This window comes from Salmo salar, chromosome ssa01 (assembly GCF_905237065.1).
Source record: "Salmo salar chromosome ssa01, Ssal_v3.1, whole genome shotgun sequence".
In the NCBI taxonomy this organism is placed as follows: Eukaryota; Metazoa; Chordata; class Actinopteri; order Salmoniformes; family Salmonidae; genus Salmo; species Salmo salar.
In genome coordinates, this window is record NC_059442.1 from 45813981 (window position 1) to 45835584 (window position 21604).

Consider the following 21604-nt stretch of genomic DNA (forward strand, 5'->3'; position numbering starts at 1 on the left):
ATGTATTTCAAGGCCTACCTTCAAACTCAGTGCCTCTTTGCTTGACAACATGGGAAAATCAAAAGATATCAGCCAAGATCTCAGAAAAATAATTGTAGACCTCCATAGGTCTGGTTCATCCTTGGGAGCAATTTCCAAACGCCTGAAGGTACCACGTTCATCTGTACAAACAATAGTGCGCAAGTATAAACACCATGGGACCACGCAGCCATCATACCGCTCAGGAAGGAGACGCGTTCTGTCTCCTAGAGATGAACGTACTTTGGTGCGAAAGGTGCAAATCAATCCCAGAACAACAATGTCCTCTGGTCTGGTGAAACAAAAATAGAACTGTTTGGCCATAATGATCATTGTTATGTTTGGAGGAAAAAGGGGGAGGCTTGCAAGCCGAAGAACACCATCCCAACCGTGAAGCACGGGTGGGGGTTATCATGTTGTGGGGGTGCTTTGCTGCAGGAGAGACTGGTGCACTTCACAAAATAGATGGCACATGAGGGAGGAAAATTACGTGGATATATTGAAGCAACATCTCAAGACATCAGTCAGGAAGTTAAAGCTTGGTCGCAAATGGGTCTTCCAAATGGACAATGACCCCAAGCATACTTCCAAAGTTGTGGCAAAATGGCTTAAGGACAACAAAGTCAAGGTATTGGAGTAGCCATCACAAAGCCCTGACCTCAAGCCTATAGAACATTTGTGGGCAGAACTGAAAAAGCGTGTGCAAGCAAGGAGGCCTACAAACCTGACTCAGTTACACCAGCTCTGTCAGGAGGAATGGGACAAAATTCACCCAACTTATTGTGGGAAGCTTGTGGAAGGCTACCCGAAACGTTTGACCCAAGTTAAACAATTTAAAGGCAATGCAACCAAATACTAATTGAGTGTATGTAAACTTCTGACCCACTGGGAATTTGATGAAAGAAATAAAAGCTGAAATAAATCATTCTCTTGTCACGTCCTGACCAGTATAGGGGTTATTGGTTATGGTAGTTTGGTCAGGACGCGGCAGAGGGTATTTGTTTTATATGGTTCGGGGGTTATGTGTATGTAGAGGGGTATTGTATTTATGTGTTCCAGGGTTTTTGGTGTATGTTCTTGTTTTAGGTTTCTAGGTTTTCTAGGTTTTGTATTTCTTTGTTGGCCTGGTGTGGCTCTCAATCAGGAACAGCTGTACATCGTTGTTCCTGATTGGGAGTCATACTTAGGGAGCTTGTTTTCACCTGTCTCTTTGTGGGTAGTTGTATTTTGCACTGCTGTTATTTATAGCCTGTGAAACTGTCGGTCTTTGTTTCTTGTTTTCATAATAATGATGAGCACGCAACCCGCTGCGCCTTGGTCCCCTTCTCTCTTCAACGACGCCCGTGACATCTCTCTACTATTATTCTGACATTTCACATTCTTAAAATAAAGTGGTGATCCTAACTGACCTAAGACAGGGAATTTTTACTAGGATTAAATGTCAGGAATTGTGAAAAACTGAGTTTAAATGTATTTGGCTAAGGTGTATGTAAACTTCCGACTTCAACTGTATATATATATTTTTTTAAATTGCTAAAAATGTGGGGTTCAAAACACAGGTCGCCACTGTTCATATTATGCATAAACTGACAAAATGTCATCATCATTTGTATGAAGTATGGTGGCCATCGGCTCAACTTACCCCATGGCCATTGGCTCAATTTACCACAAGGCAACAATGTTGACTATATTAGCCCACACAGCTACAAGGATGCACATTCATGCTAGGTTTAGGACCTCATATTGTAGCTTATAGAGACCCCAACTGATGTGTAAAACATTCTTAAAACTATATACTTAGGTTTAGATACAAGCATCAAGAAACCTCTATTTTCAACCTTTTTGAAAATATTTTGGGGGGACCTATCTTGCTTATCACTTTTTCCATGTGGTTTCTTCCTTCACAGACTGAAATTATGACATCTATGACATCAACCAATATTTGGTTACCTGGTTAATTTTGTGTACTGTTCCTAGAAACAAGAGGTGTCTCAACTAACCCTTTGGCTCAACTTACCCCACTCTCTCCTACTGACTGGATTAGCTCAATTAACCTAAACTCTACCAATTATTCCAGCAGCCCATGGGGAACAACAAAAGCAGACAAACGAAGAGGGAAATAAACAGTACAAACTGAATTTACCTTTTAAATGTGGTGGATAAGACGGATGACTGAAGAGAACGGCCTGGAGGACAATGTTGCACATTTTTAAATGGCTGCCAATCAAACACTGCCTCTCTCTCCTCCCTTGTTCGCACTCTCTCTCTCTCCCTCATTTGTTTTCTTTCTCATGAGCAAACTCGCACTGAAAGTCAGAATGTATTAAAAGGATGTTAATAATGGAGAACCTTGGAGGCTTGACCACATTCATTCTACTGTAGCTCTACACTGTTTAAAAACAATCTATTTCATCTTGTTATCTAAGCTCTATCAGTGACGGTCGGTGCCGTTTAAGATGAAGGAGGACGATCATTTTTTTATGAGCATGGCCTTATTTCTATTACAGCATATTGGATGACTGTCATTCAAATACCATTCACCCAGTTCAATGTAACATCGATAGGTTTATGCTACTACATGATACTTGAATTTTCTCTATATCCATCATGAAGTTAATACAACCTAGCTTACGAATAAAAGTTTTGAGAGACAAATTTGAGTAATAAAGATGACAGAAAGTGACACATTCAATACCGCCTTTCACACTCTAGCATCTAGCTGATCCAGGGTTTAAACATTAGTCCAACAGTCGTTCCGTTTGCTTCCATTTAAGAAACATTATTCAATAGAATCGGCAGAATGAATACACCCCTGATCACCCGCAAACACAGTTCACTTTCATAGCAGCCGCATACAAACAGCACGATCACTTTGCTCATTGTATAATTCCTTCTCGCATCAACACGTTTTCCTCCTCTCACCTTTTTCCTTCGCTTGTGGACTTAGTTGGTCAACACAACAGCTGTCTATGACCAGGCGAAAAAATCTTTCCAAACCAAACCATACCATAATCACTAACCACTACACACAGCCCACATCGTTGTCACCATATTAGCTAACGTCATAGTCAACATAGCTACTAGAACTAACACGTTAGTAAACCCGCTACAATCATGCAGTACAGTGTACAGCATGCAGTTTAGCAGTTACACCGGCGGGCCCCGGTGGCAATAAACTAATAAAACCAAAAGCTTACCTTGACTTGGAAGAGTTCCAGTATTAGATAGCCATAGCCAGCTAGCTAACATATCATCCCTCTCTGTTTGAGCCAGGTGTTTGAATAGGTTAAGCTAGGTAGCTGCATTCACTAGCTAAGTAAGTGAAAGTGAAATTTGTTCAAAACTGTTCAACTATTGTCTTTCTCTCTTTGAGTCAACTACTCACCACATTTTATGCATTGCAGTGCTAGAATGCTGTAACTTATGCTTTCAGTACCAGATTATTTATCTGATCCCTTTATTGGGGGGCAACATGTCAGTTCATGCTGCAAGAGCTCTGATTGGCTGGAGGACTACTGTGTAAGTCTATGGAAGGGGGTGAGAACCATGAACCTCCTAGGTTCTGTATAGAAGCCAATGTACCCAGAGGAGGACAGAAACTAGCTGTCCTCTGGCTACACCATGGTGCTACGCCAGAGAGTGCTGTTGAGGCTACTGTAGACCTTCATTGCAAAACAGTGTGTATGAATTAATTATTTGGTGACGTGAATATATTTAGTATAGTTTCATCACAAAATTATAACTGTTTTAGTGTTTAATTTTTATGAAATACATTGAGGAAGATGGTCCTCCCCTCCCTCCTCTGAGGAGCCCCCACTGAGCTCTATAGAGGGGGTGCTGAGGAGTATTTTTGTCCGAGCAATGAAGGCCTAGTTCACACATTTTTGAGAATTTTTTTTAAGTTATTATTATTCATTTATTTTTTCGGCTCGGATTGGATTGGAACCAGTGCTATAGTCATTTGACACAAAAATATAGGTCTTTGGCCACGCACACCAGCATTGGGTTTGGCCTTGGAAAGAACAATACATATGCTGAAAATACCTCATTCCTATTGTAAAATATGGTGGTGGATCTTTGATGTTATGGGGCAATTTTGCTTCCACTGGTCCTGGGTCCAAGGTCAAGGGCATCATGAACTGTAACAAGTACCAGGACATTTAGCCTGGTTGCCATCTCTATTGAGATATTACATTCCACTCCTTGCCACTTCTGTCATATGCCAAAGAGACTGGCTGTTCATGAATCTTCAAATATGAACATTCTATCATTAATGAGCTTGAGGAGATCAGAAGACTTGATCCTAATTTGATAACCCTCACAGCTATCATCTAACCATAATATTTATAATCATAATTTATACATTTTATTGGAAACATTATAACATTGGGCATTCTGACGTAATACATTTCATTGGAAACATAAAAATTGCCACGGGGAGAACAGAAGCTTCCCTTTACTACATTTTTACCACCAGCCAATGTGATCAGCTTTTTCATTGGGAGGGACGTCTAACGTGGATCGCTAAAATAATGATTAGAATCACATTTTCTCAATTGAAATATTAGGCCTATGTGGACAACTATAAGCTACAATTGGCAGCCAGGCACCAGTGATCAGTGTAGCCATTTATCGTACAGACATGAAACACTATCTTCACGCCTAGAATAATAAAAAAACACGCTTCCGTCATAGACTCAATTGAATAAAAAAAAGAATTAAGAATTACAGAGGGCAGTTTGGAAAACCGAATGTCCATTCAGTAAGTATCCTAAAGTAGCCTGTCTGGCCTACATATTAATAAGAGAGGAGGGACAAATAATCTAACTGAAATGAGCATAACAAAATTGTAAAAATGTAAGGAAGTCATGATGAGTAGCAAGTGCGAGGAACGACGACAGGTGCCAATTTTGCGTTTGTTTCCTCTCATTAATGGGATGCAACTGAAGCAAATGTAGCTCAATTGAATCTTGTAGCCTAATCTATTTTCCGTATCGTTATTTCTTTTTCTCATTACGGACCCCTCTCTAGCCACTTTGAACAACATGATCTTGCATTGACACTGCCTTCTTAAAGGAATGACCGCAGCTGGTCATAACGGTATTGATTATTGTTGTTCTTAAAATTCAAATTCTATATTGCGTATTTGTCATGGAAAATATTAATATTGTTTACAACTACCAACCAGCAACTGTGCCATAAATCTGGCTGCATATTGAACATTGAGAGTCCCGAAAGGCCAGTCTTTTTGGCAAGTGACAGGAGTGATAAGGACTGAAAGTTAGTTAAAAATACTGGTACTCAGACTAGGTTGCCTCTGCCAGGACAATAATCGCAAGCAAACATCAAAATCCCCAAAGAACTGGCTAAATGTCCACAAAATCAACATTTTGCAATGACCATCTCAGTTTCCAGAAGCACAGATGAAGGATATCACGGATCTGGAAATATTCTGTATGGAGGAATGGTCTAAGATCCCTCCCAATGTGTTCTCCAAAAAAGGCTTACTGTCGTTATCCTTGCAAAGGGAGGGTGCAAGAGTATTGAAAACAGGGGGGGGAGTTAAAACAATTTACTTGTCAAACAAAATCTCCTACTCCAAGCAATTGTATTAGTAAAATTTTTTATAATTTTTCCATTTTTAGGAGCATACAATATTGCTCAGGATTTGTATTATTTAATTATACAGTATTTTTTTTCTCATCTTCATCAGGGGATCAATAACTCCGGACCCCACTGTATAAAAAGACACACACACTCTCCCCAGAAATGCCACTTCAGACACTGAGGAGCACAATTAGATTACCTGCAAACTGTGACAGACAGCTTGTTTACCCCTCCTGTTTGCTCAAATTAAGACGAGGGAAAGCAAACATGACTGTTAGGGCCACTTTGTGTGGTGTGTGTGTAGTAGCAGCTTGTTGACCTTGCCTACTGTTGAGACCTAGCCTACTTTAATGAGAATCCCCCTGCCAGTTCCACTACACTGACACACACACACACCACTAACTAAGCCCACACAGAGGTATACCGTAGGCTTACAGTTTTGTAGTACTGCTATACTGATACACATGCCTTCTACAGACATGAGTAGTGAGATGGGGAGTGTATGCGTACATTGATTGAGGGCCTCTCAACCCACTGACCACCAGTCATCTTCTACGGCCTCTGTCTCTACCCCCCCTCTCGTTCTCTCTCTTTCACTCTCTCTCTCTCTCTCACACACACACACACACACACTCTCTCTCTCCCTTCCTCTCTCTTTCTCTCTTCTTCCCTGGGTTTTATTGGTGAGATAACAAATGCCTGGTCAGCCAGAAAGAGAAAGAAAGAGGAAGAGGATGTGATAAACACGGCTCTCCTGTCCGTGTCACTTCCTCTCTGGGCTGTTATTCATCACCTGCTGCAGATTGACCTCCACAGGAAATTCATCCTCCATTAAATTAGAAAAAAAAAGAAAAATCACTCCCTTCTATTGGCCCCTTTTGATATTTTTTATTTGATAGAGTACCTGCTATTGAGCATCTCAAGCCTCTCAAATCTCCCATGTCTAATCTGTCTCTATCGCTCTCTCATTCGCTCTCTCTTCGAGCTCCGCAAAACCTTTAGAGATGCTAAAAGACAATACAGACTCAAACTTGAATTTATGTTCGACAACCAACTCAGACTCGCGTTGCATGTGACAAGGACTATAGCTTTCTAAACCTCCCATCCATATAGAAACTAAAGATTAAATAAAAATGTCCTCGGGATCTATATAAGTGGAACGAATTGTGCTAAGAGAAACGGAAGAAGCTACAGTTCATGAGGAAGTTAAGAAATGGTCTGACAAGAACACTAGCTATAAATGTAGAATATTGTTAAGATGTGTATTTTATCCTAGGTAATGTTCCACCCTCTGCAACTGGATCTTGGAATTCCTGACGACCAGACCACAGGCTGTGAGGATTGGCAACAACACCTCCTCCACACTGACTCTTAACACAGGGGCCCCCCAGGGTTGTGTCCTCAGTCCTCTGCTGTACTCCCTGTTCAGCCACGACTGCGTGGCTTTGAACCACACCAACTCCATCATCAAGTTTGTTGACGACACTATATGGTTGTAGGCCTGATAACCAACAACGATGAGTAAGGGAGGAGGTAAGTGAACTAGCATTGTGGTGTCATGACAACAACCTCTCCCTCAACATCAGCAAAACAAAGGAGTTGATTGTTGATTTCAGGAAGCAGAGGAGTGAACATTCCCCGATCCACATCAATGGGACTGCAGTAGAGAGAGTCACAGGTCCTCTCCAAATACTACCGCTGCACCATCGAGAGCGTTTTGACCGGTTGCATCACGGCCTGGTACAGGAATTCCTCCGTCCACGACCGCAGGGTAGTGAAGACGGCCCAGTACATCACTGGGACCGGGTTCCCACCCATCCAGGATATCTATTCAAAACAGTGCCTGAGGAAGGCACGCAGCATCATCAAGGTCCCCACACCCCAGCCACGAGCTGTTCTCTGCACAAGCCATCAGACTGCTGAACACTTGAACTGGACTAACCAGCTGCTCTGGTTCTTTGCACCTTAGCACACATGCACTCTCTCATGCACACACCCACACATACATACACTGACAAAACATTAAGAACACATGCTCTTTCCATGACATAGACTGACCAGGTAAATACAGGTGAAAGCTATGATCCCTTATTGATATCCCTTGTTAAATCCACTTCAATCAGTGTAGATGAAGCAGAAGAGACAGGTTAAAGAAGGATTTTTAAGCCTTGAGACAATTGAGACATGGATTGTGTATGTGTGCCATTCAGAGGGTGAATGGGCAAGACAAAAGATTTAAGGGCCTTTGAATGGTAGTAGGTGTGGTAGTAGGTGCCGGGTGCACCGGATTGTGTCAAGAACTGCAACGCTGCTGGGTTTTTCACGTTCCTGTGTGTATCAAGAATGGTCCACCACCCAAAGGACATCTAGCCAACTTGACACAACTGTAGGAGGCATTGGAGCCAACACGCTTTCAACACCTTCTAGAGTCCATGACCCGACGAATTAAAGCTGTTCTGAGGGCAAAGGGGGGTGCAACTCAATATTAGGAAGGTGTTCCTAGTGTTTGGTATACTCAGTGTACTTGCATGCTATACACACATCACAACTGCTGCTACCAGACTCTTATTTTACTGCTCAGTTTATACACTTGCCCCCCATCCCCTTCTTCCCCAATACATGTGTAAATATTGGACTAAATTGTGCCTTCCTGTCTTATATTTACACAAAGAAATGTATTCTATTCTATTGAGCCATTTACTTTATGTTCATATTCTTATATATTCTTCTATTTTATTATTTCTTATTGTTGTTGCATTGTCGAGAAGGAACCTGCAAGTAAGCATTTCGTTGGCTGATGTATACCACGCATATCCCGTACATATGGCTAATAAAACATGAAACCTGAGACTCTCTCTCATCTTTCCTTTGTCTGTTTTCTTTTCTACTCTTTTGATGGACTCTTGTGTTTTGCATATAATTTGCCTGCAGTCCATCCAGAGAAAACAGGGTTAGGTTTGTGATGCTTGACTGAGTTACGTTAAGATCAGCTGTTTAACCCTAACAGGGTCATCGGGTGTGTTCCTTTGACAGGTGAAGAGGATACTCCCACACCCTTCTGAGAGGAGTACCAATAAAAAACTAGCCAATATGAATGTGACCAATCCTGCCTTGTTTCATTACAAAATGTTGTAATTGTAACTAATCCAGTTCCCAGCAATAGGTCTATCTAGGTCTATGTATACTGAACAGAAATATGAACGCAACATGCAAAGTGTTGGTCCCATGTTTCGTGAGCTGAAATAAAATTTCCCAGAAATGTTCCACATGCACAAAACGCTCATTTATCTAAAATCTTGTGCACATAGTGAGCATTTCTCTTTGTCAAAATAATCCATCCACCTGACAGGTGTGGCATATCAAGAAGCGGATCATTGCGGATCATTGCACAGGTGCACCTTGTGCTGGGGACAATAAAAGGCCACTCTAAAATGTGCATTTTTGTCACACCACACAATGCCACAGATGTCTGACGTTTTAAGGGAGCGTGCAATTGGCATGCTGACTGCAGGAATGTCCACCAGAGCTGTTGCCAGAGAATGTAATGTTAATTTCTCTACCATAAGCCACCTCCAGCGTCATTTTAGAGAATTTGGCAGTACGTCCAACCAGCCTCACAACGGCAGTCCACGTGTAACCATGCCAGCCAACGACCTCCACATCCGGCTTCTTCACCTGCGGGATCAGCTGAGACCAGCCACCCGGACAGCTGATGAAACTGAGGAGTACTTCTGTCCGTTATGATGCCCTTTTGTGGGGAAAAACAAATTCTGATTGGCAGGGCCTGGCTCCGCAGTGGGTGGGCCTGGCTCCCAAGTGAGTGGGCCTATGCCCTCCCAGGTCCACCCATGGCTGCCCCGCCCAGTCATGTGAAATCCATAGATTAGGGCCAAATTAACTTATTTCAATTGACTGATTTCCTTATATGAACTGTAACTCAGCAATATCATTGAAATTGTTGCATCTTGTGTTTATATTTTTGTTCAGTATAGTCCTAGATTTCATTCACCTCATAGCAAGGGTGTTGCAGGCATCAGTAGTTTAAACTTATAAACTTAACATGGGTAAAACATTAGGGTGTAGTTAAACATTCACAAAAGCCTTTCCAGGAACAGTGTACTACTCTACAGTAGCTGTGCTCTGCGCCGAGAAAGGCTTGTGGCGCTGGCTAAAGCTGAGCTCGCGTCATTCAACATTAGCCCCTCCATACTGTATGTCAAAGTCTCTGTGGAGAGTTATGGCTTTAATATCATGACCACTAGCCAGGTCCATTTGTTCTCCAGGGCACCTATGAAATGGTCATCGTGATTATGTTTTTACTCAGCCACAGACTTTTATTGGCTCCAAGCTGAAATGTGTTTGTAAAGCATTTTGATTTAGATGGAGAGAGAGAGAGAGAGAGAGAGAGAGAGAGAGAGAGAGAGAGAGAGAGAGAGAGGTTGTAATGAAGATGCTTTTAGAGTCTTTGCTTTGGAGGGGACACATACAGCATACTAAGACACAAATGTAATCCTGACATCACATGCAGTCCCTTCGGAAAGTGTTCAGACACCTTGACTTTTTCCACATTATGTTACGTTACAGCCTTATTCTAAAATGGATTAAATTTAAAAAGAAATCCTCATCAATCTACACACAATACCCCATAGTGACAAAGTAAAAACAGGTTTTTAGAAATGTTTACAAATGTATAAAAAATAAAAAAAACAGAAATACCTTATTTACATAAGTTTCAAGAACCTTTGCTATGAGACTCGAAATTGAGCTCAGGTGCATCCTGTTTCCATTGATCATTCTTGAGATGTTTGGAGTCCACCTGTAGTAAATTCAATAGTTTGGACATGATTTGGAAAGGCACATACCTGTCTATATAATGTCCCACAGTTGACAATGCATGTCAGAGCAAAAACCAAGCCATGAGGTAGAAAGAATTGTCCGTAGAGCTCTGAGACAGGATTGTGTCGAGGCACACATCTGGGGAAGGGTACCAAAACAATTCTGCAGCACTGAAGGTCCCCAAGAACACAGTGGCCTCCATCATTCTTAAATGGAAGATGTTTGGAACCACCAAGACCCTTCCTAGAGCTGGCCACCCGGCCAAATTGAACAATAGTGGGAGAAGGGCCTTGGTCAGGGAGGTGAACAAGAACCTGATGGTCACTCTGACAAAGCTCTAGAGTTCCTCTGTGGAGATGGGAGAACCTTCGAGAAGGACAACCATCTCTGCAGCACTCCACCAATCAGGCCTTTATGGTAGAGTGGCCAGACGAAAGGCACTCCTTAATAAAAGGCACATGACAGCCAGCTTGGAGTTAGCCAAAAAGCACCAAAAGACTCTCAGACCATGAGAAACATTATTCTCGGGTCTGATGAAACCAAGATTGAACTCTTTGGCCTGAATACCAAGTGTCACGTCTGGAGGAAACCTGGCACCATCCCTATGGTGAAGCATGGTGGTGGCAGCATCATGTTGTGGGGATGTTTTTCAGGGACAGGGACTGGGAGACTAGTCAGGATCGAGGTAAAGATGAACGGAGCAAAGTACAAATAAATCCTTGATGAAAACCTGCTCCAGAGCTCTCAGGACCTCAGACTGGGGCGAAGGTTCACTTTCCAACAGGACAACAACCCTAAGCACACAGGAAAGACAACGCAGGAGTGGCTTCGGGACAAGTCTCTGAATATCCTTGAGTGGCCGAGCCAGAGCCCGGACTTGAACCCGATCTAACATTTCCAGAGAGACCTGAAAATAGCTTTGCAGGAACACTCCCCATCCAACCTGACAGAGATTGACAAGATCTGCAGAGAAGAATGGGTGAAACTTCCCAAATACAGGTGTGCCAAGGTTGTAGCGTCATACCCAAGAAGAATAGATGCTGTAATCGCTGTCAAAGGTGCTTCAACAAAGTACCAAGTAAAGGGTCTGAATACTACTTTTTTTTTCAGAAATTATCCAAAACTTAAAAACAACAATTTTTGCTTTGTCATTATGGGTTATTGTGTGTAGATTGATAAGGGGGGGGGGGGGAATTCTACATTTTAAAATAAGGCTGTAACGTAACAAAATGTGGAAAAAGTCAAGGGATTTGAATACTTTCCTAATGCACTGTATGTCCAATCTATCCTCCCATTTTGTTATTATAATATTCTAATATAAATAGAGAATATATTAATATACTGAACAAAAATATAAACGCAACATGTAAAGTGTTGGTCCCATGTTTCATGAGCTGAAATTAAATATTCCAGAAATTTTACATAGACACAAAAAGCTTATTTCTCTCCGAGTTTGTGAACAAATTTGTTTCTATCCCTGTTAGTGAGCATTTCTCCTTTGCCAAGATAATCCATCCACCTGACAGGTGTGGCATTTCAAGAAGCTGATTAAACAGCATGATCATTACACATGTGCACCATGTGCTGGGGACAATAAAAGGCCACTCTAAAATGTGCAGTTTTGTCACACAACACAATGGCACAATGCCTGTAATTGGCATTCTGACTGCAGGAATGTCAACCTGTGCCGTTGCTAGAAAACTGAATGTTGATTTCTCTACCATAAAACGTTGTTTTAGAGAATTTGGCAGTACGTCCAACCGGCCTCACAACCGCAGTCCACGTGTAACCATGCCAGCCAACGACCTCTACATCCGGTTTCTTCACCTACGGGCTCGTCTGAGACCAGCCACCCGGACAGCTGAGGAGTACTTTTGGAAGAAGCTAGCTAGCTAACGAAGAACAACAAAGAATATCTAGTTAACAGAAGAAAAGAAAGAGAAAATCAGGACAGAAGAAAAAGGATATCAAAGTGAAACAGTTCTCTAAAGACACAGGAGACAATAATACAAGAAACAACACTTCTGTAGCTTGTCAACTATGTGTCTGTCTATCCCTGTTCTCTCCCCTCTGCACAGGCCATACAAACGCTTCACACCGCGTGGCCGCTGCCACTCTAACCTGGTGGTCCCAGCGCGCACGACCCACGTGGAGTTCCAGGTCTCCGGCAGCCTCTGGAACTGCCGGTCTGCAGCCAACAAGGCTGAGTTCATCTCAGCCTATGCTACCCTCCAGTCCCTAGACTTCCTGGCGCTGACGGAAACATGGATTACCACAGATAACACTGCTACTCCTACTGCTCTCTCTTCGTCTGCCCACGTGTTCTCGCATACCCCTAGAGCATCGAGCCAGCGGGGTGGTGGCACTGGAATCCTCATCTCTCCCAAGTGGACATTCTCTCTTTCTCCCCTGACCCATCTGTCTATCTCCTCATTTGAATTCCATGCTGTCACAGTTACCAGCCCTTTCAAGCTTAACATCCTTATCATTTATCGCCCTCCAGGTTCCCTTGGAGAGTTCATCAATGAGCTTGACGCCTTGATAAGTTCCTTTCCTGAGGATGGCTCACCTCTCACAGTTCTGGGTGACTTTAACCTCCCCACGTCTACCTTTGACTCATTCCTCTCTGCCTCCTTCTTTCCACTCCTCTCCTCTTTTGACCTCACCCTCTCACCTTCCCCCCCTACTCACAAGGCAGGCAATACGCTTGACCTCATCTTTACTAGATGCTGTTCTTCCACTAATCTCATTGCAACTCCCCTCCAAATCTCCGACCACTACCTTGTATCCTTTTCCCTCTTGCTCTCATCCAACACTTCTCACTCTGCCCCTACTCGGATGGTATTGCGCCGTTCCAACCTTCGCTCTCTCTCTCCCGCTACTCTCTCCTCTTCCATCCTATCATCTCTTCCCTCTGCTCAAACCTTCTCCAACCTATCTCCTGATTCTGCCTCCTCAACCCTCCTCTCCTCCCTTTCTGCATCCTTTGATTTTCTCTGTCCCCTATCCTCCAGGCCGGCTCGGTCCTCCCCTCCTGCTCCGTGGCTCGACGACTCACTACGAGCTCACAGAACAGGGCTCCGGGCAGCCGAGCGGAAATGGAGGAAAACTCGCCTCCCTGCGGACCTGGCATCCTTTCACTCCCTCCTCTCTACATTCTACTCTTCTGTCTCTGCTGCTAAAGCCACTTTCTACCACTCTAAATTCCAAGCATCTGCCTCTAACCCTAGGAAGCTCTTTGCTACCTTCTCCTCCCTTCTGAATCCTCCTCCCCCTCCCCCCCCCCTCCTCCCTCTCTGCGGATGACTTCGTCAACCATTTTGAAAAGAAGGTTGACGATATCCGATCCTCGTTTGCTAAGTCAAACGACACCGCTGGTCCTGCTCACACTGCCCTACCCTGTGCTTTGACCTCTTTCTCCCCTCTCTCTCCAGATGAAATCTCGCGTCTTGTGACGGCCGGCCGCCCAACAACCTGCCCACTTGACCCTATCCCCTCCTCTCTTCTCCAGACCATTTCCGGAGACCTTCTCCCCTTCCTCACCTCGCTCATCAACTCATCCTTGACCGCTGGCTACGTACCTTCCGTCTTCAAGAGAGCGAGAGTTGCACCCCTTCTGAAAAAAACCTACACTCGATCTCTCCGATGTCAACAACTACAGACCAGTATCCCTTCTTTCTTTTCTCTCTAAAACTCTTGAACGTGCCGTCCTTGGCCAGCTCTCCTGCTATCTCTCTCAGAATGACCTTCTTGATCCTAATCAGTCAGGTTTCAAGACTGGGCATTCAACTGAGACTGCTCTTCTCTGTGTCACGGAGGCTCTCCGCACTGCTAAAGCTAACTCTCTCTCCTCTGCTCTCATCCTTCTAGACCTATCTGCTGCCTTTGATACTGTGAACCATCAGATCCTCCTCTCCACCCTCTCCGAGTTGGGCATCTCCGGCGCGGCCCACGCTTGGATTGCGTCCTACCTGACAGGTCGCTCCTACCAGGTGGCGTGGCGAGAATCTGTCTCCGCACCATGCGCTCTCACCACTGGTGTCCCCCAGGGCTCTGTTCTAGGCCCTCTCCTATTCTCGCTATACACCAAGTCACTTGGCTCTGTCATATCCTCACATGGTCTCTCCTATCATTGCTATGCAGACGACACACAATTCATCTTCTCCTTTCCCCCTTCTGATAACCAGGCGGCGAATCGCATCTCTGCATGTCTGTCAGACATATCAGTGTGGATGACGGATCACCACCTCAAGCTGAACCTCGGCAAGACGGAGCTGCTCTTCCTCCCGGGGAAGGACTGCCCGTTCCATGATCTCGCCATCACGGTTGACAACTCCCTTGTGTCCTCCTCCCAGAGTGCTAAGAACCTTGGCGTGATCCTGGACAACACCCTGTCGTTCTCCACTAACATCAAGGCGGTGACCCGATCCTGTAGGTTCATGCTCTACAACATTCGCAGAGTACGACCCTGCCTCACACAGGAAGCGGCGCAGGTCCTAATCCAGGCACTTGTCATCTCCCGTCTGGATTACTGCAACTCGCTGTTGGCTGGGCTCCCTGCCTGTGCCATTAAACCCCTACAACTCATCCAGAACGCCGCAGCCCGTCTGGTGTTCAACCTTCCCAAGTTCTCTCACGTCACCCCGCTCCTCCGCTCTCTCCACTGGCTTCCAGTTGAAGCTCGCATCCGCTACAAGACCATGGTGATTGCCTACGGAGCTGTGAAGGGAACGGCACCTCCATACCTTCAGGCTCTGATCAGGCCCTACACCCAAACAAGGGCACTGCGTTCATCCACCTCTGGCCTGCTGGCCCCCCTACCTCTGAGGAAGCACAGTTCCCGCTCAGCCCAGTCAAAACTGTTCGCTGCTCTGACACCCCAATGGTGGAACAAGCTCCCTCACGACGCCAGGACAGCGGAGTCAATCACCACCTTCCGGAGACACCTGAAACCCCACCTCTTTAAGGAATACCTAGGATAGGATAAAGTAATCCTTCTAACCCCCCCCCTCCCCCTTAAAAGATTTAGATGCACTATTGTAAAGTGGTTGTTCCACTGGATATCATAAGGTGAATGTACCAATTTGTAAGTCGCTCTGGATAAGAGCGTCTGCTAAATGACTTAAATGTAAATGTAAATGAGTATTTCTGTCTGCAATAAAGCCCTTTTGTGGGGAAAAACAAATTCTTATTGGCTGGGTCTGGTTCCCCAGTGGGTGGGCCTTTGCCCTTCCAGGCCCATGCATGACTGTGCCCCTGCTCAGTTGTGAAATCCATAAATTAGGGCCTAATTAATTTATTTGAATTGATTGATTTCTTTATATGAACTGTAACTCAGTAAAATTGTTGAAATTGTTGCATGCTGCATTTATATTTTTGTGCAGTATATATTAATATTTCATATTTCATGTGTAATATTAATATAATATTTGATAGATGTCCAGTAGATAATGAATGGGGAAAGTCTGGTATACAAAATATAGTCATTCAAAGAAAATGCACAACTTACCTGAAAATCAAAGCACCCATAACCACACCTGGGCCTAAACAAACCATCCCAACTGACACCTGATACAGTGGCTGGCTGTGCTTGAAAACATGCAGGGCTTTGTACACAATGGTTTGCATAATATGAAAAACACCTAGCGCACCTGAACACACCAGGGTAAGCGTGACAATAACTCTCTCTCTGTTTCCCAGAAAAAGAATGAACAGACACAGACCTCGGTTCAAATACTTCAATTCTCTTTTTTTCGACCTGCACTCTTGGTGCTCGGAACATATGAATTTCCCTGTGCCCTGCGATTACATCTGCGACCCTGTGCATGTGACTAATAAACTCATCTAATCTAATCATCTAATCTAACACTATTTGAAATCTTTCAGAATCATTGAGTGTTTGCCTGCCTGGAGTGTCAAATGGATGGGGGTTTCTGTTTTGTGACTATTCTAATTGTCCATTAAACCAGGCAAGCTCAATTAAGCACAAATAAAGTATATGAATAATTAAAAATAGTATTTGAACCCATAGGTCCGACAGACATGTAGGTTTTCCAGAGTTTTCCCTTTCATGGCCTCATTTACCTAAAAAAAATATAAAAACATCTTGTAAAAAAGATGGTACTTGGGCTATGTGGTTATTTGTAGTGTAAAACAGGCAGGCAGAGATGATGAAGGGCTTTGGGCTAATTTCTCCATCTAAACCACAGGGTCTCTGAGCGTGCCTCTGTCTCTGGGGAGAAGATGGGGCTGTCGTGGTCCTCCACACACAGCTGTTCAGGGGACATGTATGGAGCACATATAGTATACGCTGGTATGTGGCTGGTAATCTCTATGCTGTTGATATGGCCGTATGCATGTATTCTCAGGTTAGCATGACATAATCTGTATATCTCCCGTCACACGTTCATTGAGATATTGTCCATGCCAATGGTGGTATCCACATTAATACATGAAACACTTACATGGGTGTCTTGATTTGTCAAAGGAATGCCCAGCAACCCTCAGCACCCCTGAAAATTCTAACCATACCCTCCTCTCTCAAGTTCTACCTCAACCTATCATACACCACCTCCGCCCAATGATATCCCCCCTCTCCTCTCCTCCCCGTCCCCAGGCCCTACCTGTATGGTGGGAGAGGAGCGGTGCTTGCGGGTGGTGGTGGTGGACATGGTGGTGGTGGTCTCAATAAAGGTGGTGGACATCTCGGGGGGCTGGGCGGTGGTGCGAGCCGACCCGGCCACAGAGGGCACGTCGCCTACCAATCGGACACTGCCGTTGATCTTGATGTTGGGGTTGCCCTCGGCAGCCATGTTGAGGACCTTGAGGCCGTTGTAGTAGAGGCCGGACAGCTGACCCTGGAAGGGCCGACTGCGGTCGCTGCCACCGATGGTGACTGTGGCCTGGGTGTTGAATATCGTTAGCTGTCGACCTAAAGGATGGAACCAGACAGAGGTCATTCACATCAAGGAACAACAAGGGACTGAGTAGGAAAATAAGTTATCTGTTTTTTTATTCAATATCCAAACTGTTCTTGAAATGGGAGGAGATGTTGGTTGACTCAAAGATCCGGCTTCATATGATAAATGTTGGTCTGCCATGACCTCGTGTGTGTGTGTGTGTGTGTGTGTGTGTGTGCGCGCGTGCGTGCGTACGTCACTATGTGCACGTATAAGTCCTTGACAATCAAAATGTCCTTACAGTATATTGTCGAGGTCACGATGAGGTCGGTTGTGAAAACCTTTACGGTGAAACTATAAAGAAAGGTCAACTGAAGAGGCTATAACTAGCCTGGGCCCAGGGAGCTAACCCCAAATATACAGGGTCAACACGTCTGGCTACAAGGGTGATGTCTCCCAGGATGGATTCACTGTAGAAAGGTCATCATGTTGTTAGCCGTAATTACGAGATTACGGGTTGTGATCTGAGGCTGAGGGAGGAGTGGAGAGAGGAGGACGGAAAGGAGGAGAAAAGGTCAAAGCTTTATGTCTGTCTCCTCAAACTGGCCCTTTGGGGCAGCCTCTGATCAGCTGCATCTAATAAGGCTAGAGCTAATGCCATAGCTAAGAAGACAAAGACTGGGGTAGGGACGAATGTTTAAAAGGCCAGGGCAAATGCTGAAGCCTGAAAGCAGAGGTAGGAAACAATGTTTAAAAGGCTTGGGCAAATGCTGAAGCCTGAAAGCAGAGAAAGGAACTGATGTTTAAAAGGCTAGGGCTAATGCCAAAGGTATAAATCAGGAGGGCAGGAATCTGAAAGAGAAAAGCAGTACACAAAAAGAGGTTGTCGAGTTTCAAATCGGAAAAATGATTGCCAAATGAATATTTACAGTACATGTAAAATCTAAGTATTCTAAGTAATATCACCAACACAACATCTTGAATAAGCGTATATGTGAAACCTAAAACAACAAAAAAATGAATAATATTACAAATCGTAATATTCAACTTAGCAAGTATTGAGTAAACAGTTGAGCTGTTAGCAAATCGTTTACCCAGTTTGATGCAATCATTCTCCAATACCATCAACATAGCATTCTGGTTACAGAATTAATAAATGAACAAATGAATGTACATCAAAAGATTATTAACTGACTCAACATTGTAGATGTACAACAGCATATTGATTCATGCATTAGGTGACTACTTGCATTTGAAATGGCTTTCGAGTTTAAATGGGTGTTAAAGGGACTTTAGGAGATACTTGAACTTTGTTATTTCTGTTTTATCGTAAAGCTAATTTTAGAAGGATTCAAGATGTAGAGTATATGAAATAATCTTTTCATGTATAATTTGAACATGAGATAGGATGGAATATTATCTTCAATAGCAGTCCCTTTAACTGAGTAGAGTGATTATGAATTATCATGAGATTTACTTGGGTAATTAACTTGGGTACCAAAAAATCTAATCAAATGTATTCGAATTGAGAAAGAAAATGAGGTTAGGAAGTTATTAGTTCATGCGAAAATCATACTTTAAAGTAGTAAAATAAAGTCAAAGTATCAGTTCGGCAGGCAAATGCAAAAATAAAAAGTTAAATGTTGAGTTCAATAGAAGAGAATTTAAAAGTTAGAAGTTGTGTTAAGGTTACCTTTCTCTTGTAGCCAGTCCACTACTGGCCGGGCGTATTTCAATGGGAATTTCTTAGTGGCAATTTCAAGGCGTTCATTATCGGTTGTCGCTGTTTAAAGTTTAAAAAACATTTAAAACATTTAGAAAACAGTCTGCATTTGGCATCGGGCATTTTAACACATTTTAACACATGCTCACTTCAAACTATTGTTTTCATTTTCATGCAAGCGGTTAAAAAAAATGATGAACTCTTTTAATTGCAGGGTAGAATTTATGTGTTGTTTATGAGATAGGTGAAGTGTTAACAGTAAAGTGGTAACAAATAGAGGTCATTTGCTGCTCTGCTGGTTTTCACGAGGCTTTACTCACAGGCGACAGAAGAACCACTACATTTTTTTGCATTCAATTCATTTAAACACTGACAAAGATATTTAGAACCGAGCCATCATAAAAACCAGCAATTTTTTTCTCATGGGATGAAGTGTATTCAAGTATCTTAAATAACAGTTAACAGACCCTTCCAATGCACATGCAGCATGCGACCATTTTATACTATTAGGACACAGTTCATGGGCATTAAGGTGGACTTAGCAACAGTTTGCGTCTTTTTCTGTTGCATTCTTCAAATCCAACATTAAGAACAGAAAATAGCAGTAAAGATGTGACAATAGCAATTTTCACTGGACAGCATTTGCTTTTTCTTCCCCAGAAACCGGTTCACCTCAGTAGTCAAAGAAGGTTTAGTGTGTGTGCATGTGCGCGCGTGCACGTGTGCATGCGTGCATTTACACACCATACTGGGAAACAGGGAAAGGCCTTGGGGGCAAATGGAGTTGGAACAGTAGGGGGGGGCAAAGGAATAAGGTTGAATATGCTTTTGGATGTTTTTGGATGGGTATGCTGTTGGTGTAGAAACGCCTGCTGTTTCCACACCAGAGTCAAGTCGTGATGGGAGACAAGTAACCCCTATGGGGAGACAAGCTGCCACGGGGTAGGAACCAAAGAAACCAAGGTAGGAACCAAATTCCAGGACCCCAAAGAGACAGGGGTAGCTTAGGGCCCACCCAAAGTGAGAACCCCTACCACGTATCTTCCCTCCTTTTCTATCCCCTAAAGAGAGACACAATTTCAGCCTTCTGCAAAGATAGAGAGACAGCAGGTAGCTGTGTGTGTGTGTGAGTGTGTGTGTCTGCACGAGTCCACGTGTGTGTCTGTATGTGTGTTTCATGCTCTTTACCCTGCCTGCAGTATGCCAGCTGCTCTACAGGGGCCTTATTTCTATCTGTTGTATACATTTCACGCTCAATTTCTGCACGCGCCATTTCTGAGAAGTCTGCGCAAGTACACAAATATTGAGATGTATAAACTTGCTGTAAAATGTATGCCATTCAAATACATGTTTGCCGCTATAAACCAGACCTGTCGAAAACTGTGCACGTGTGAACGAGACATTAAAACTTTAAAAGACATTAAAACATTAAACCTGAAAACTCCTCTATTCACCTAACATGGTGCCAATAACTTCCTTTATTTGCTGTACAATTTGGAACTACTGGAATTATGCCACGGCATGCAAAAGACGAATTGTTGTTCAATATTTAGTTTATCAACAGATTATTGGGTTTATATATCCTGCCTTGGAATAGACTCTGAGATTATATATGCAATGTCGTCACGCTCCTATCGCACAGCAATACTGTAGCCTTCCCATACTGTCAAATATTTGACATAAGCTACCGGTCTATTTACTCTGTTGGCAGAATGTTTTCATCTTTAGAAGTAATTTATGCTGTATCTGGAAAAGGACTGTGTCAGTTTTTGAATGAGAAAACAACGGCAAATTGTCATGGACCTGTCAGCAGAACGTTTGAATTCAACAATGTTTTATAACGACTTTTCCCCCAACCTAAACATGATGGACTGCCACTGCCCGCAAATTCTAAAACATTGCAGGGCAGGCTACTCAAAAAAAGAAGTTTTGTATCTACTTGACTTTTTTATTTTTATTTTTTATAGTACTACTGATATTCATTACTGCATTGTTGGGAAAGAGCAAGCAAAAAAGGCATTTCACTGTACTTGTGCGTGTGACAATAAAAACTTGAAACTTGATAGATAGGCCTGCTTCAATGTAAAAGATCACCTTTTAAATTCGACTGTATACCGGTATTATAAACCACGCGGCCTAAGATATTGCAAAACCTGAAATACATATAGCCTATCTAATCACTAGGCTACTAGGTCCAATTAAATGTGAGATGCACATGGTCATTTGTTGTATGGCTCCTTCCCTAATATGAACCCATCATGGCCAGAAAAGGTGAGGAATATATTCTGCAATGGTTATGAAAATCAAATAGGAAAAATATTCCTATGTCTAATTCTAAGATTCCTAGGTCTAATTATAAAACATAGATTTGAACTCTTCTTGCAAATGGCAAAAGGTTACAGTCTTGTAAATATGTTATCCTGTTTTCATTTTTTTATGAATAAGCCTTTCGTCAAATCCCTCATTTGCACAAAATACTTACTTGCCAGCTTGCAATACAATATTTCAACCACTAGCAGAT

General features: G+C 43.2%; 1 protein-coding gene across 26 annotated transcripts in view; it reads right to left on the minus strand.

Annotated features, from left to right (window-relative positions):
• The window catches only part of nrxn3a (neurexin 3a), a 433709-nt gene that overhangs the window by 51376 nt on the left and 360729 nt on the right, over positions 1-21604 (minus strand). For 21 of the 26 annotated variants that reach the window (XR_006769933.1, XR_006769930.1, XR_006769931.1 and 18 more), the window contains 2 exons: positions 19054-19143; positions 17085-17392 (listed from right to left, as the gene is read on the minus strand). Coding sequence is in view for 22 of the 26 variants with exons in the window: in XM_045718507.1 (XP_045574463.1) it covers positions 17085-17392; positions 19054-19143 (398 nt within the window). In the remaining 4 variants the exon portion in view is untranslated. The remainder of the gene's footprint in view (positions 1-17084; positions 17393-19053; positions 19144-21604) is intronic. The other 5 variants (XM_045718488.1, XM_045718498.1, XM_045718476.1 and 2 more) reach the window with 1 other exon arrangement.